This window comes from Schistocerca gregaria, chromosome X (genome assembly GCF_023897955.1).
Source record: "Schistocerca gregaria isolate iqSchGreg1 chromosome X, iqSchGreg1.2, whole genome shotgun sequence".
Classification (NCBI taxonomy): Eukaryota; Metazoa; Arthropoda; class Insecta; order Orthoptera; family Acrididae; genus Schistocerca; species Schistocerca gregaria.
Genome location: NC_064931.1, coordinates 573,546,490 through 573,564,857, shown reverse-complemented (window position 1 = coordinate 573,564,857; position 18,368 = coordinate 573,546,490). Strand labels below are relative to the sequence as shown.

Below are 18,368 nucleotides of genomic sequence, written 5' to 3'. Positions count from 1 at the left end.
TTGCTTCATCAGGAAAGAGGGAAGGAGAGGGAAAAATGAAAGGATGTGCGTTTTAAGGGAGAGGGTAAGGAGTCATTCCAATCCCGGGAGCGGAAAGACTTCCCTTAGGGGAAAAAAAGGACAGGTGTACACTCGCACACACACACACACACATATCCATCCGCACATATATATATATTCGTAAAGAAAATGAGTGGAAAGATAATGAAAGGAAGAGGTTAAGAAACAATGGAAAATAATATAAATTGCAAAAAAATAAGATTGTGCCCGAGAAAGTGTTTCATAGTGCCAGTGATCCATGCTGTAAAATTAATTTCTGCAAATACTCAACTCCGAATGAAGAACAGAAGGAGGCAATATTTATTGAGTTTCATCGGTTGGGAGGTTATAATAAGCAAAATGCTTATTTATTTGGATTAGTGTGGCCTAATAAGTGCAAAAAAAGTGGATCCAAAGAAGAGGAAGGTTCCAACAGTAAGCCAGAGGAAGGTTTCGTGCAGGTATTTTATTCGTGACACTCCAGTTACTGAGGTTGAAGTGTGTAGGACTGCATTTTTAGCTGTTCATGCCATTTCTGTTAAACATTTGAGAGTCTTGAATCTACAACATATGTATCTGTACATGCACCTAGACAGAACAGAAGAGTCAAGCATTCTAACAGGCCTCATGACATTGACAACAACAGAAAAAATAAGGTTACAAATCACATTGAAATGTTTCCCAGGTACACATCACATTGTAGCAGAACACAGAATCCGAACGAGTCCTACATAACCTCTGTTCACTTGATTGCTGGAATGTATGATTTGTACTGTGAAGATAATCTGTATTTTTAAGAAGTACCAGCGAAACAACATGTGTATGAAACCATTTTCAACATGGAATACAATATTGGTTTTAAATTATCGGCGCGTGATACATATCGTATTTGTGATTCTGCTAAGGCACGTAATAACACAGAATCCATAGACATCAAACTACATCCTGAGAAAGCTGAAGCTACATATAATGCTCTGGAAAGTGACTCAAATGAGTCAAAACAGGATGGTAGTTATGCACTCATTTTGTGCATGGGCTTAGAAAAAGCATTGCCAAAAAACGATTTTTTGTAAGAGACAACTTTGGACATATAATTTCTGTATTCACTGTTGTAGTGATGAGAAAGCAGAGATGTGTGTCTGGTTTGACAATGTTGCATCTAGAGGGGCTGATGAAGTAGCTAGCTGTGTTTTACAGGCTTTAGATATGGTGAAAGGAAGAACGTCATTGAAGGCTTATCATTTATTCTGATTTGCATGTTGGACAAAATAAAAACTATATTATCCTAAGCCTGTGGTTGTATCTCCTAAATAAAAAATGTGTTGATGTTGTTGAGCAAAAATTTCTCCTCCCTGGTCACATGTTCCTGCCATGTGACAGGGATTTTGTAGTTATTGAGATGCTGAAAAGAAAGACACGGACTGTGTACACTCTAGTAAAATGGGTTGAACTTATAAGAAAGAGCAAGCAAAAGAACGCATTCATTGTGGTTGAAATGAAGAAAGACAATTTCCTGTCTTTGTCGTCTATTATGAACAGTATCGTCAAACGTAATGTTATTGTTGACAAAAAGCCTGCAGACATCATAAACACAATGTTGTTTAGATAAGTGAGCAGTGAACATTTTGTACCTATCAAATATTCACACAATCAAACTGAGAAACCTGTGCGAGTTAGTTTATAGAAGTCAAATTAAGGCAGCAAAGTTCAAGGACCTTCAAAGCTTACTGCACTTTGTGCCTCCAATATATTCAAGTTTTTATCAGTCATTGATAAGTGATGGTAGTGACGATACAGTGGAACAGGAAAACATTGATGAGGAGTTTGACTATTAATGACGTGCTATGTAATGTGTCTACATGTCAAGGATTTCATTTTCTGTACTTTAACTTGTAATAAAGTGACCTAATAGTTAATAGTATTTGCAAAACACCATATAGTTACTGTAACAACTGTTGGCATCACAGCAGGAGTTCACACTGCTATACAAAATCATATTTCCTTAATTCCCATTTCCTGGCACAGCATACTCTGGTGGCATGTGCCCCTTTTCCATTGGGCTCCTGAATTGTCTCTAAAATTTTAATTATTTACCAATAAACAGCAATTTTTAACTTCTAAATATCTTAGTTTCTAAGGACAACCAAATTTTATGGTTACAGAATTATTTATATTTGTTTCCTCAACAGGATAAGTTTCAACTCTAAAAAAACTGTAACAGCTATACGTTAATGGTTATCAACATGTAATGTTCCAATTCATCTCTGGACAAAGTGGAAATTCACTATACTAAAATGTTTACAACTCACCTACAAGATGTCTGTATAAAATATGGCTTTATTTGTACACAAATCATGTAAATGACATTTCATACATAGAAAAATTAGTTCACATAATTATAACATTTCATAAATACAATTGTAATTCCTTAAAAACTTACCTTTTCACCACCATAAAATGCTATTTCTTCTGCATTTGTTATAATTCTCGAATGTATGTAACGAAGGTAACCTTTTCTGTTTGCTTCCTCAGCAACAAGACTTCCAAATTTTGGTGACACCATTTTTAGGATCTGCCCTGTTACCCCAATAACAATAGCTGCCAGAAGTGGACCTGAAATTCAACAGTAACACTTGTATGAAAGATTTCAGAATAGTATGTAAAATTATTTGTGCTAACGTCTGTTGTTTAGATACTATGAATATTTTTAGTTGTATATTAACTTATGTTCTATCCTTTCTATTAAATACCCATTATTTTTTTTATACTCTTTTGATAGAAAGAATGGTGACATTCAGTTATATGCAAATGATTCAACTGCTTTGTAACCAATACACTGCTGCTCTCCCAACCACCTTTAACTAATATAAAGAAATGAAAAAATGGAAAATCCTGTATGGAATAACCAAATTATGCAAGGACAGATGCTAGTCACCGCATAGGGGAGGCACTGAGTGGCAGACAGGCTCTATGAGAATGACTGCTACATGATATTCAGCTATCGGACCAAGTTCTTCATCAGACAGAGGCAACAAAACACACACAGATTCACACACATTCAATTTAATTTTTTTATTTATTTATTTAAGCACACAACTATGGTCACTATCATTTCAGGGAACTTAAGCCCAACTGCAACTGCATCTGGAATGAGCAGCAATCTTTGCTGGGCTGGGTAATGGGGGTACAGAAGAGAGAGTAATGTCAGGGTAAAGGTGGGGAACTTGCCAGAGCTGCCTGTAAGAGTGTGCAGGGATGACATGCACAAAATTTCTAGCTGGCATGATGAATGGAATCTTGTTCTAAATGGAGAAAAATATAAATTAATGCAGATGAATACAAAAAACAATAACATAATGTTTGAATACAGCATTGGTAGTGTCCTGCTTGAAACACTCTCATTAGTTAAATATTTAAGTGTAAAACTGTAAAGCAGTCTGAAGTGGAATTAGCATATACAGCTGGGAATAGGGAAGGCAAATGGTTGACTTTGGTTTATTAGGAGAATTTTAGGGAAGTGTAACTCATCTATAAAGGAGACTGTGAATAGAACACTAGTGCAACACACTGCTGAGTACTGTTTGAGTAAGCAATTCAGAGGCGAGCCACTAGACTTGTTACTAGTAGGTTCGACCAACATGTAAGTATTACAGAGAGGCTTCATGAACTCAAATTGGGATCCTCGGAGGGTGGATGACGTTCTTTTCCCAAAACACTAGTGAGAAAATTTAGAGAATCAGCATCTGAAACTGACTGCAGAATTATTCTACTGTCGCCAACATAATGCTCATGAAGATAAGATTAAAGAAATTAGGTCTCGCAAAGACATTTTTCCCTCATTCCATTCACAAGTGGGACAGGAAAGGAAATGACTAGTAGAGGTATAAAGTAACCTCCACCATGCACCGTATGGTATTTTGCAGTGCATGTATGAAGAAGTACACAGCATAATGGGCCACTAGGTATAGCATCGAGATGCTTTACTGGGATGAAGACAGAAATACAGGGGAGAGAGGACTACCCAACTTCACTGCTGTAATAGAAAGTGTAGGTAGGGCTAGTGGAAGCAGGAAAGGGCAGATGCAGGTTGAGGACAGGAACTAGTGATGGCTGAGGCCAAGGTCATTACTGGAATGAAGGCTGTGTTGTAGAGAGAGTTGTCAAATATCCTTCTTTCATGTAACCCTGGTCTCAAAAACTGCTCCTACCATGGCCCTACATACACCAGTGCCACCAGCTCACCTACATAATCCGTTCATCTTCTCTTCCGTTCTTCTCTCTTCTCTGCACTGTTGCGCCCCCCCCCCCCCCCCCAAACACACGCCAGCAAAGCATCCTGATGCTGCAACACCAGCAAAGCATCCCGATGCTGCACATACCTGCATGCTCCCACAGGCAGCACTGGCGTCTTCCCCAACCTCTACCCTGCATCCCTAGCTGCCCCACACTCTTCTGAAACCCCATTGCCCACCCCAGAAAAAATAGCTGTTCACCTCAGATGCAGTTACAATTGGGCCTTAGCACTCAGAGACAACAGTAGGTGTGTGTGTGTGTGTGTGTGTGTGTGTGTGTGTGTGTGTGTGTGTCAGTTGTACTTGTATGAGTGTGTGAATGTTCCGTTGTCTACATCCTATGAAGGACTTGTCCGGTGAGTAGCACCTGTCATTTCAAATTATTAATATAAACAAATACTAAAACATGTTTAGTGAAGTAACTTTGTGACTGACATCTCAATGAGTCGAGCGATAGGAACGAGACATATGGAAATAAAGCAAAGTTACAATGATCTCCAGATATGGTTCTTGTTGGTAAATGTTTTCCTTCCTTTATAAAAAATTAAAAACTGTTAATTCAGGATTCACATGTTTTCTTCACCATGCAATCTTTATTAAATAATTTTAAGGAAAATATTTTGTTAAAAAATTCTTTCCTTTTCATCTTATAGTCCAACACTGCAGTTCAATAATTAACTGGTTAAATTTACATTTTTAGTCATAGTTACAATGTTTCAAAACTAAGTAGCTCATTATGGATGACACTGTTAAATATTTTTGTGTTTGTGAATGACATGATTGTTTCCTTCTCTAGCACTTGTCTTCAGTTTTACCAGTGGGGTTTCATTCTCTGCTTCTTCCAGATTGCTGTAGAATCACTGAAAGTTATTATTATTACTATTATTATTATTATTATTATTATTATTATTATTATTATTATTATTGTGGAGCCTTCTCAAAATATTCATCTACATAGCTCCTCTGCAAATCACATGCAAGTGCCTATTAGAGAGTTAATCCACCCACCTTCACACTAATTCTCTATTATTCCATTCTTGAAAAGCAAGTGGAAAAAACTAACACCTATACCTTTTGTGTGAGCTCTGATTTCCCTTATTTTACTATGATGATTGTTTCTCCCTATGTAGGTCAGCATCAACAAAATATTTTCACATTTAGAAGAGAAGGTAAATCCTGTATCATGTCCATGATACTCTCTCCCCTACTTCTCAATAATACAAAAAGAGCTGTTCTCCTTCGAATTTTCTCGATGTACCTGTTAATCCTGTCTGGTAAGGATCCCACAACACACAGCAGTGCTCCAAAAGAGGATGGATAAGTACAGTGTTGGCAGTCTCTTTATTAGATTTGTTGCATCTTCTAAGTGTTCTGCCAATAAAACAAAATCTTTGGTTTACCTTCCCCACAACATTTTCTATGTGTTGTTTCCAATGTAAATTGTTTATAATTGTACTTCCTAGGTATTTAGCTGAATTTATGGCCTTTACATTTGATTGATTTATCATGCAACTGAAGTTTAACAGATTTCTTTTAGCACTCATGTGGATGACCTCACACTTTCCATTATTTAGGGCCAACTGCCAATTTTCGCACCATACAGATACCATATCTAAATTGTTTTGCAATTTTTTTGAGCTTCTGATAACTTTACTTGGTGATAAACAGCAGCAGCATCTGCAAACCACCTAAGATGGCTGCCCAGATTGTATCCTAAATTGTTTATATAGATAAGGAACAGCAGAGGACCTATAACACACCTCGAGGAACGCTAGAAATCCCACCATCAATTACTGCTAACTGTAACCTCTCTGACAGGATATCATGAATCCACTCACATAACTGAGACAATATTCCATAAGCATGCAATCTGATTACAAACCACTTGTGAGCTATGGTGTCAACAGCCATCTGGAAAGCTATAAGTATGGAATCAATTTGAGCTTTCTTGTCAATTGCACTCAACACTTTGTGTGAGTAAAGAGCCAGTTGTGTTTCACAAGAATGATCTTTTCTAAATCCCTATTGACTATGTATTAATAGACCATTCTCTTTGAGGTGTTCCAAAATCCTGCTGAATATCGACATTAAAGATATGGGCTGTAATTTAGTGGATTACTCCTATTGCCTTTCTTGAATATTAGTTGACCTGTGTAGCTTTCCAATCTTTACAATGCGGATCTTTCATTGAGTGAGAGGTTGTATATGATTTTTAAGCATTGCACTAGCATACCCTGAAAGGAATCTAACTGATATACAATCTGGACTAGAAGAGCTGCCTTTATTAAGTGATTCAAATTGCTTCATGCAGATAACCTTGGTGCTGAGAGCCCACAAGCTCCTCCTAAGTTGCTTCACTGCTCTGAGGATACCTACTTGTAAGTTACTTGTGTTGATAGAATTTCTATCTTCACCACGTTCACAACACAGTAAACAATGTATGTGGTACTTTTACAAGTTTAAATTGTCTAACTTACAAAAAAGAATCTGAAATTTCAAATATTTTTCAGGGTTTAACATTCCATCAACATAGATCATGGGTTAAGAACTAAATGGGTGTATCCCCCTGCTGGCCAACAATGGATTTAAAGGCCTAAGCAGTCAACTCTACATTTTATATGACTTTCTGTAAATTCAGCATTTTCTCACATAATTTGTAAATTATAAGATCAAAGGACATTTTGGAACACTCCCTGACTCTAGTTCAGTATAAAACTACTCTCTTCCGACACTAAAACACTATCTTTTATAGAACAGATACACAAAGCCAGTATTATGTGTTATATGTATAATAGTAGAAGAAATGAAGGTCTTACGGTTGACAAAACTCAAGATGTTAGTTGTCATCAGGTCTGTGCATTTTCAAGGTAAATCAGTAAAACAAATACAGAGCAAGAGGACAGCTGGAGGAAAGTCCAACTTATGTGGTGACACTTAAAATGAAAACTGTAACAACATACTCCTCCCATTTTCCTACGTCAGAGAAACTTGCAATCAAAAATGATGAACAAAAAGCTAACAGTATTGCAAGATACATGGATAACCACTGGAAGTTTCAAAACTGTAATTGTTACTAGTTATAACACAATTTGTATCACCTTTCACAACACACCAATCTGTCAGAAAGTGTGGATGTGAACAATATCACCAATGTTCATCAATTTCTTCGAAAGAAATTCAGAAGCAGCACAATACAAGGAATGTGAAGCTGCTGAGTGATGAATGAAACTTTTTTCTCCATCCTACTCCATCTTACAATTTATAAACCATATTTAATTCAGTAGGCATTATCCTGTGTCACAGAACTGGCTTTATTTCGGCAAATTCCTTTAGCTTCGCTTGGGATATCAACACATTCCAGGCCTCAGACTCAAATTCTCAAGCCAAATATTTATTGTTTAGAGTGTCCATTTTTATCTCCCTGTCTACTTTACCTGATAAATCTTTTGCTTGCAATGTGTATATAAGGAGGGATAAGTGGCAACACCACCAAAATCACATTTCAACTGCAGACATCAGTTCACTGCAGTATTCTCTCTACAAAAAAGCTTACAGTCAACTTCAGTTGGTGCAAAAGATGGATTCACGAATTTCAAAATTTGGGCTAAGAGTACATAATGACTATACTACATTAGCACTTATCTCCTGAGCACTCATAAACACACTACAGAATGGAAAGATATGGTTAATGAAATTGGATGTTTAACAGAAGAAATGAGTCTGCAGTGTCTCGTGCTCAGTTACAACACAAACGTCGCAATAAAATTACATAACAGCTACAGCAAAACCAGTGAATAAAAATTAAGTACAGGAGTAAGTATTTCTTAATTCTAATAAATCTTATACAAAGGTAGTGTACCTGGGATAACAGCAGCTCCCATCTTCTTGCTTGTTCTGGCTAAAGCCATTACTATCAAAAGGCAATCAAAAAGAGGTTTTGTAATATGAGAGTACAGATGTGCAACTGAAGATGTGAATGCTGTAATTTCATCTGTTAAGCGGTGATCTGCATTTTCTATTCGACAGTCCAAGTTGCCAGTACGGTAGTATGTCTGATTTTTGAAGTACATACGGTATGTATATTCAACCAGCCGGGATCTGCAACAGCAAGAATAATCTCTGTGGTGATCAATAATGCAAGGAAATCATTACTTTCAATAACAACAACAACAATTCACAGGACATGAATTACAAAGCTTATTGCAGTTCTTTTTTAGTCCAACAGATAAGGTGTTTCAATTAGACTGTTTCATCTTTAGTGAACAAGTAATATCCAACATTAAAAATTCATTAGCTGTTACACTTTAAAAAAGCACTACATATCAATGACTCATAATTTCCATTTTTAAGTAGGCGACACAGTATGACAGACTCTTGTTGGGAACAGTGTGGAGGGGGAGAACAGGTGCAAAGGAAAGTATAAAAGCAGAATATATTGTCTGACTGAGAGAACTGAACAATGAAGTGAATCATGCAAGAGAGAGAACTTTATGAAGGCAGATTGAGTTCAGGGAAGTGGGAGCAGCAGGAGAGCAGAGGAAAAAATGCAACAGAATGGTTGGGGAGGTCAGGTGCAGAGTGCCTAAAATGAGGGAGTGTGGAGGAAGATCATGCTAATGGCATGTTTTTTAAAAGGATTAAAAGAGGTTACAGGTGTACCATGATTACAAAATGCACTTATGGGTGGAATTCCACACCTAACAACTATCACTTACGAGTGTCATCCTTTGCACTAAAGTAATAAGGCAGCCATCAACATCACGTTTACAGTAACTGGCAGACTTATTAAACATGTATGATCAAAGATAATTCATTGAAAGCTCGTATTATTATTTTTTTTTTAATGTACTGCAGTTGCAATTGCTGATCTATTAGTGACATGTTTTGGGGAGAACAGAGCAAAAAGCTGAACAATTATGCATTTCAGAGCAGTAGAAGCTTGAAAATGTGTCTGCAAAGCTTTTTCTATGAGATATTTCTCACTCTCATACATCTGCATTATATGTTCAATAGTATTCAGACACCCCATGTAATGTTGAATTGACAAGTTGATGACATTGGCTCCACCAATTTAAAAGGATGCAGGGAGTATTGCGTTATTAGTGGAGAAGCTCTAACAGCAGAATGGGTTGGTCAGGAGAGCTCAGTGACTTCAAACATGAGTTAGTCATTAGATGTCATTGAGTAACAAATCAACCCTGGACACTTCAACCCTTCTAAAGGAGCTAAAATTGACTGTTGGTGATTGCAATTGTGAACTCAAAATGTGAAGGAACAACCACAGTTAAACAAAGACAAGGCACACCTAATACACTGACGGACAGGGACCACAGAGTATTGTGGAGGGTGGTTTTAAAAATTAGCATTGAAGCAATGGAAGGAATCACACATGAGTTCCAAAGTGCTACCCGCTATCCAGCTAGACAATGACTGTGCATAAGGAGTTTTTAAAAAAATGGGGTATTATATGGGAAAGCGCCGGCAGACAGGCACATGAACAAAACACACAAACACACACACAGAATTACTAGCTTTCGCAACCGATGGTTGCTTCTTCAGGAAGGAGAGGGAAAGACGAAAGGATGTGGGTTTTAAGGGAGAGGGTAAGGAGTCATTCCAATCCCGGGAGCGGAAAAAAAAGCCCTTTTTTTTTCCGCTCCCGGGATTGGAATGACTCCTTACCCTCTCCCTTAAAACCCACATCCTTTCGTCTTTCCCTCTCCTTCCTGAAGAAGCAACCATCGGTTGCGAAAGCTAGTAATTCTGTGTGTGTGTGTGTGTGTTTTGTTCATGTGCCTGTCTGCCGGCGCTTTCCCGCTTGGTAAGTCTTGGAATCTTTGTTTTTAATATATTTTTCCCATGTGGAAGTTTCTTTCTATTTTATATATATGGAAAAAAGAACACATTGACACCGGTGTGTCAGACCCACCATACTTGCTCCGGACACTGCGAGAGGGCTGTACAAGCAATGATCACACGCACGGCACAGCAGACACACCAGGAACCGCGGTGTTGGCCGTCGAATGGCGCTAGCTGCGCAGCATTTGTGCACTGCCGCCGTCAGTGTCAGCCAGTTTGCCGTGGCATACGGAGCTCCATCGCAGTCTTTAACACTGGTAGCATGCCGCGACAGCGTGGACGTGAACCGTATGTGCAGTTGACGGACTTTGAGCGAGGGCGTATAGTGGGCATGCGGGAGGCTGGGTGGACGTACCGCCGAATTGCTCAACACGTGGGGTGTGAGGTCTCCACAGTACATCGATGTTGTCGTCAGTGGTCGGCGGAAGGTGCACGTGCCCGTCGACCTGGGACCGGACCGCAGTGACGCACGGATGCACGCCAAGACTGTAGGATACTACGCAGTGCCGTAGGGGACCGCACCGCCACTTCCCAGCAAATTAGGGACACTGTTGCTCCTGGGGTATCGGCGAGGACCATTCGCAACCGTCTCCATGAAGCTGGGCTACGGTCCCGCACACCGTTAGGCCGTCTTCCGCTCACGCCCCAACATCGTGCAGCCCGCCTCCAGTGGCGTCGCGACAGGCGTGAATGGAGGGACGAATGGAGATGTGTCGTCTTCAGCGATGAGAGTTGGTTCTGCCTTGTTGCCAATGATGGTCCTATGCGTGTTTGGCGCCGTGCAGGTGAGTGCCACAATCAGGACTGCATACGACCGAGGCACACAGGGCCAACACCCGGCATCATGGTGTGGGGAGCGATCTCCTACACTGGCCGTACACCTCTGGTGATCGTCGAGGGGACACTGAATAGTGCACGGTACATCCAAACCGTCATCGAACCCATCGTTCTACCATTCCTAGACCAGCAAGGGAACTTGCTGTTCCAACAGGACAATGCACATCCGCATGTATCCTGTGCCACCCAACGTGCTCTAGAAGGTGTAAGTCATCTACCCTGGCCAGCAAGATCTCCGGATCTGTCCCCCATTGAGTATGTTTGGGACTGGATGAAGCGTCGTCTCACGCGGTCTGCACGTCCAGCACGAACGCTGGTCCAACTGAGGCGCCAGGTGGAAATGGCATGGCAAGCCGTTCCACAGGACTACATCCAGCATCTCTACGATCGTCTCCATGGGAGAATAGCAGCCTGCATTGCTGCGAAAGGTGGATATACACTGTACTAGTGCCGACATTGTGCATGCTCTGTTGCCTGTGTCTGTGGTTCTGTCAGTGTGATCATGTGAGGTATCTGACCCCAGGAATGTGTCAATAAAGTTTCCCCTTCCTGGGACAATGAATTCACGGAGTTCTTATTTCAATTTCCAGGAGTGTGTGTGTGTCTATATATATGGGAGTAATACATTGCCTGACTTATCTTGGAAAAACAAGTTCTCAAAATGTAAACAGTTTACCTCTCTGAGGTCCATATCTGTAGTCAGATGGTCAGCATGTCTGACCCTCGTGTGGAGGATACGGGATCATTTCCTGATACTGGCAGGAATTTTTCATTAGCGAGAGGACTGGAATGGAATGCACTCAGGCTCATGTTGCCTAGTGAGGCTACACTTGAATGAGAAATAGTGGCTCCATGGTCTGAAAGCTGACAATGACTGGGAGAGTGGTGTGCTGATCCTGTGCCCCTCCAAACTTCATCCACATGACACGACATCACAGCAAATCACATGGTTCTCATCAAGTGGTTTTCAGGGACCTGGCCACGGATGTTTTGTTTTTTCCTTCCAATGCCGCTCTTATGCATGCTGAATGATAAAATGTATTGCTCTCCTTTGGATCATTATCTGCTGCACTAAGCGTACCTGGTGAGGATCCCAGATTAAAGAACATTGCTCAATATTTTAACCAATAAGTATTTTAAAAGCTACCTCTTTCTGTGTGAATTATATTGCCATAGCATTCCCACAGTAAATGTCAGTCCTTCATCTTCCTTGCAGTGAACACATAGTGCACAGTGGGGCGATCACTCACTATAGAAATAATTCAAAAGCCAAGATCGCTTAAATACTGTTTACTGGGTAACAGTATTTAAGCGATCTTAGCTTTTGAATTATTCCTTCATCTTCCTTTCCCTTTCTTATGAGGTCATTCCACTTCAAATAAAAACATACTCCTAGATATTTCACTACTGCAAACGTTTCATTGATAAATGTGAAACTGAATAATAATGGGTCTTCCTGCCAACTGATTCACTATATGTTACATTTGTTTATGATGAGGGACAACTGTCAGTCCCCGCACCAAGTGTGGATACTCTTAACGTCTTCGTGCATTTCATTACAATTTTGCAGTCTTAAAACTTCCCCATACACAACAGCTTAATTAATAAACAGCCTAATGCAGCTTCCAATGTGTTCACCAGGTCATTTACTGTGAACAGTAACATATCCTTGTTCTACAAATGAAGTTACTTTCACATCTGAAAATTTCTTTGTGTTCAGAATGAAACGACTTCAAGAGAGATATTTGGTTTTTTCCATTTCCAAAAAAATAGATGTCTGATCTTAGCCTTCCTCATTTTAAGCATCCCAGCACTATTATGGTAATCTATGTACAAGCAAACTCAAAATTCCACAGCATTACCAATGTTTTAGTCCCTTTTGTTTGTAGTAAAGTAAGGTGATTACCGTATCAGGTGTTTCTTAGAACTTCACACCAGCTTATCTGATAGGACCTCTAACATGTAAATGAACTCACCAAGACAGTTACAACTTAACATACAGATTAATTGTGATTTAAAACTCGACAGCTTTCATCTACACGAAGAATTTTATATTACCAGCTGCTTCCATTTACAATCCAAATGTAATAAGTGTACAGTCCATTTGCAGCTACAATATGTCCAACCTACTGCAGCCACTGCTCTTTCTCCTGAACTGAATCAAATTTTATTGGATTCTGTAAGACTACATTGTGTACAGCAAGGAAATGTGTCATACAGCACATGTCAAACATTTAGTACGACATTTTTCCTAAGGAGCAAGCATTTTGATTGCACTTTCAAACACCAATGATTATAAATAACAATATAGATGAAACTTAAAGGTAAGTTAAAACTATATACCAGACTGGGACTCAAAACTGTGACCGTTGTCTTTTGTGTGCAAGATAAATAAATTTTAGTAGAAAGGTACTGTTTAACACTGTAAAATTGCTTTTACGTCAGATAGTAGTTGTGTTTCTTTGGGAAGTTGGTGTCATGTATACTATCATGTACATTTTTGGGTGGACTACTAAGTAACTTGATATCAAAAGTGCTAAGGTTTTTTTCGAGGATTGTCAGTCAATGTGGTAGGCTTTGTACCTCATTCTTAGCCCAAGTGTTGTGGGTGTGTACACTGGCATTTGCAATACTCTCTGAAATATATATTATTATTATTATTATTATTTTGCAGGTATTGTTCAAACAGTCTACAGTAATACTCAGCACAGAAGCTTTTGTCTGCATGTTGTGGTAGCTGCTTCATAATGAATGAGATGCAACTAAGTTTCCTACAGACAGCATTAATATGCTGCTTCCACCCTAGCTGATTAATCACACTTATACCTAAGAATCTAGTGAATTATACTTCTTCCAGCTCTGTTCCATCCACCTAAATCCCTCGGGCCTTCTATTTCTATTGTGTTGGTTTCTGTGCTAAATAGTTTAACAGAGAAGAGGTACTAGACCACATATTCATTAAATGTGTTTTCCACAGATAAAGCAAACTCTATCAAAGCTTTGTTAACCACCAAAAGCTGTTTTAGTATTGATTTTTACTTGTGATGACTTGAGAACTAAACTGGTCTTTCAGGTTATTTTAATCTGCCACACAACATTGGCAGAATATTGCTTTCCTTCATGTAACAAATATAAATATTACAGATGTCTCAATGGTTATTCCCTGATAATTATCCGGGGCATCTCACCAAATAATTACAGTATTTTAAAAGTTTTGAAACAAATACTGTCAAACATCTTGCTGCTAATGCAATAGATGCAGGATACTGTGGTGATAATGCATATAATTTTCAGAAAGACAATTACCAAAACTATGACAGCATTGCAATGAACCCCTAGAATATGAAAGGGTGTGCTTATCAGTCAGTATATTTACAGTTAGGTAGTAGGAGATCATTAGAAATGAATAATGTACATGCCAATAATTGTGCATTTTTTTGCTATGCTTGGACTCAAATATTTTGCAAAAACAACAGACATTTCAGCAAGAATGTAGGCCTACTGTGAGCCATTCATGAGACTAATTCTGCTTTACATATTTTCCAGTAAATGGGGTTTTCACAAATTATTGCTTGCAAGTACAAATTTAATTATCTCTAAAGAAGAGCAGGATACCAAGCAAAACTTTGCACTTCATACAGAATTAATGTTCCATCTATACTGCAATACAGATCAATGTGTGTTCATAAAGAGCAACTTTCACTAGAGTTTCACAATTGCTCTTTTAAAAAAGTTGTGTACCACAAAAAATAAATGTTCCCCATCAGCCTTGAGTGCCAAGTATGTTGAATAGTATACCTGTCTCAAATGACAATTTTCCATTTCAAGCACCAAAAAATTTAAATTGGTGTATAGACTTTCTACAAAAAACCAAGCAAAAAGCTCCAAAATCAATTATGGGAGGAAGCCTTATATAAAGGGCTAGGCAAGTACTATAGTTACTGCAGCAATCTGGTTACAAGGCAGGAGTTAAAATTCAAAATGAACATTTAAACATTACAAGCACGTTAAACTAATTTGTTAACATGGAATATTTTGTCACATTCTTCATTGATAACATGTCAGCTGGCACAAAAGAGACACAACATAACTCTAAGCATGGAATATAAACTAAATCAACCAACGACAAAGGATATCATACCTGAATGCCAAGGCAAGTTTGCTTTCCAAATAGCGGATCATCGAATTTATGAATGTTGCAGGAACAGCAACGCCCAGCCATTTCAATAGCATAAACGCGAAGCTTCTCACATCTCGTCGGACAATATATTTCACAATCTGGCCCTCTAATGATGCCACGTAAATTGACAAAAAAGTCCTTGCTGCTAGAGCTAGCGAATGCACAACCAACAATCCAGTTTCAGCTGTCCATATACCTGGGACCATTAATTTTACAAGTCTGTGTAATTGCAAAAGGAATTTAAGATTTACTGACGGATGTCTGTCATTACTCTTGGAGGCCTTCCTTTTCTTGTCAGCTGATGTATCGTCTTCAGCCGTCTCGTCCTTCTTGGCCTGTGCAACAGCATCTGAATCCTTACCATTGATAACGCACTGTTCTGTTCCATGTCTTCTACTTTTACACAGCGACTGTAAGTATGGATAACCTAATCTTAAGCCGTACACAAAAATGGTCAACGCAACTAGGCTCCTGGTAACGTTTTCTCTTTTAACATTATATCGAACAGCTGTGGCATCAATGTATTTCGACAGAACAACAGGCATCTTTCGAAGCAGACGCTAATGAAGCAACCACCTTCTAGCCTGTCGAACTACGAAATTAGAATATCTGCAACCCATCCACGGGTAGAAACTAATACTGATATGATAAACCAGATCTCTCATCAGGCAGCAATTGTTCAAGTCGGTCAATGTTCAATTTACGAACAAAACGTCACAATTCACAATGGCCGCTTACAGACACTGAATGACATAAGTACAGTTTTATACACTGTTCTCGTTAATTAATGGTGTCTTCTTCCGATTAAACGACCCAGCGCAACATTTGCATCACATTTTCCAATATGTCTTTCACATGACTGAAATATTACATGTATTAACAACATACACCATCGTAACAAATGCGGACTTCTGCTATCTCGGCCGTCCTTGGTTCCGACGTAATACATAACCAGTTGTCAAAACTGAAACGCCTTGCGTGTCGCACGACGGATTACCGAAGTTAAAAAAGCAGAAGAAAAAAAAGTATTATGACAATCTCCTTTCCTGCACAGGAAAATAAAATATTTTTAAAATAACATTCCTTAAAAAACCAACAATAAAATACTGCACAAGTTTGTCAACTTCTGTTACGTTAAACGCTACACACCTAAAACCCGTCAGATCGCACGCAATAAAGGTGCTTAGAAAAGTTCGTTATATGCTCCTTAATATTTTAATAATGAAATAAAACGCTTTGCTTCTTTTTTTGCTAACATAGCTTCTTCCTTATTAAAGCAAATACCAGTTTTGAAAAAATAATCGAATCCCTTACTAACATCTAAGTACTAAGCACGCTTAGACAAATTAATCACGACAAAAAGGAAGGTACTGAAACAATGCGTAAGGACCTGTGTGTCAGACGGCTAATGGAACTATTAATTTTTTTTATTGACATGAACATAATCATTCTACGACGCAGCACGCAATATCGCGAGCACAGCTATTCATTTGTTTCTTGTGGGCGCTTTAATGTTTTTCGATGTTGATACAGGGAAAATGGTTGCAATTAACTTAGTAAATTAGAATACTTTGCAACTCACTGAAAAGTATAAGGCAAACCGAAAGTCGGCATAATAACATTACAGTGTTACGGTACTAATTTGATCTTAACCTTATGCAGGGGTTACTCAAATTGTGAGATTTCTGCCAGAAACTCATTCATTGAATGTTAAACAGCAAATTTTTATTGTTTAATACGTATTTTTCTCGGCCGTCTACCAACTCAGTTCGGCAAATCTACAACGCACTCACGTGATAATCTATGCTGCCCTTGCGTGAACAAGTTCGATATCCCCCATTCTGAACTTCACCAGGTGGCGTTCTCAAAACAGAGATTCGATTCCACACAGGCGCGTAATAATCAATTATAGTTAGAATAAAAGCTCTGCAAGCATTCGTCTGAGTAGATGAACTGAAATGTCGCACTGACAGGAGCATGTTTACGGACTTGCATCTTCAAGATCAGGTTTATTAGACGGAGACGGGAGACGAATGATTGAAATTTTCTCGAGTGAACGATCTTCTTTGCCTGACTTTAATGTGGATGGTACTGAACTGGGCGCTTTCTGGAAGCATTCACCACATCATATATAGGCTTTACATCTACATCTACACTTTCCAAGTTACTGTGAAATGCAGTCAGAGTGAAATATGCCGTTGGTAAACCACTCTATAAAAATGTAATGGGACATGCGTCAATAACTACCTATACGTTTCATTACTGACATCATTTTACAACATTTTTGAGATAGTCGTGTACTCTGGGACAGTATCCTATCTGAGGAAGAAAAATGTCAGTAAATCACAGTTCGGATATTAGAAGAGTTATTCATTGATAATGTGATTTGTATGTTCACTCAACAGATTCTACAGGCACTAGATAACAAAATAATATCTAATGCATTTGACTATGTGACTCACAATATTCTCCTAGACAAGCTAAGCTTTCATGGAATTGATGGTGTAGCTAACAAATGCCAAACTAACAAGAAGAAAACAGAATGTTGTACTTAGAGCATTCAATAAATATAAGAAAGGGAGATTTTTCTGATCAACGAGAAACCACTTTGGAGGTTCCACAGGGCTCATATTTACGTCCACTATTGTTTCCCAAATATGTAAATCTCCTTCCATCTAAAATACAACAAGCAGATCTTTTTGCAGATGGCACTAGTATTGTAATCAATCCAAACATATGTAGTGATACTGACCTGCAGATGTCGACATGGACAAGCAAAATCGAGCCCTAAGAACGTTATATGAGTGTAATGTCTTAAATATTATTCTGGGTATTTGCCTGATTCATCTTGAACTGTTTGTGTTAGTGAATGTGTCTCATGTCATATGATTATTCCTGTTTAATAAAGTGGTTATATTTTGTGGAATCAATATGTGCGTGTTATTCCATTTACTCACCATGTTGGAAAACTCAGACTGGTGACGTGTAACAACCATACAGTTTCTAGGGACTCAGGTAATGTGCAGCATTACCTTCCTGCCATACAACGAATCGTGATATTCATCAAAGGCTACTGATACCTTTTTCCTCCACTGATAGTGTGATCCAATGAACAATATGGACCAGTATAAGTATGAAGGTATGAGTGAGAGTGACCACAA

General features: G+C 38.7%; 1 protein-coding gene across 2 annotated transcripts in view; it reads right to left on the bottom strand.

The window, feature by feature from the left end:
* LOC126297731 (ATP-binding cassette sub-family D member) overlaps positions 1–17,056 on the bottom strand; it is an 80,796-nt gene extending 63,740 nt beyond the window's left edge. The window contains exons 1-4 of one of the 2 annotated variants that reach the window (XM_049988873.1): positions 16,357–16,624; positions 15,169–16,253; positions 8,191–8,429; positions 2,480–2,652 (exon numbers count right to left, since the gene is read on the bottom strand). In XM_049988873.1, the coding sequence (XP_049844830.1) occupies positions 2,480–2,652; positions 8,191–8,429; positions 15,169–15,752 (996 nt within the window). In that variant the 5' untranslated portion in view covers positions 15,753–16,253; positions 16,357–16,624. Of the gene's footprint in view, positions 1–2,479; positions 2,653–8,190; positions 8,430–15,168 lie in introns of both variants that reach the window. The other variant, XM_049988872.1, reaches the window with a different exon arrangement.
* Between the last annotated feature and the right edge of the window lie 1,312 nt (positions 17,057–18,368).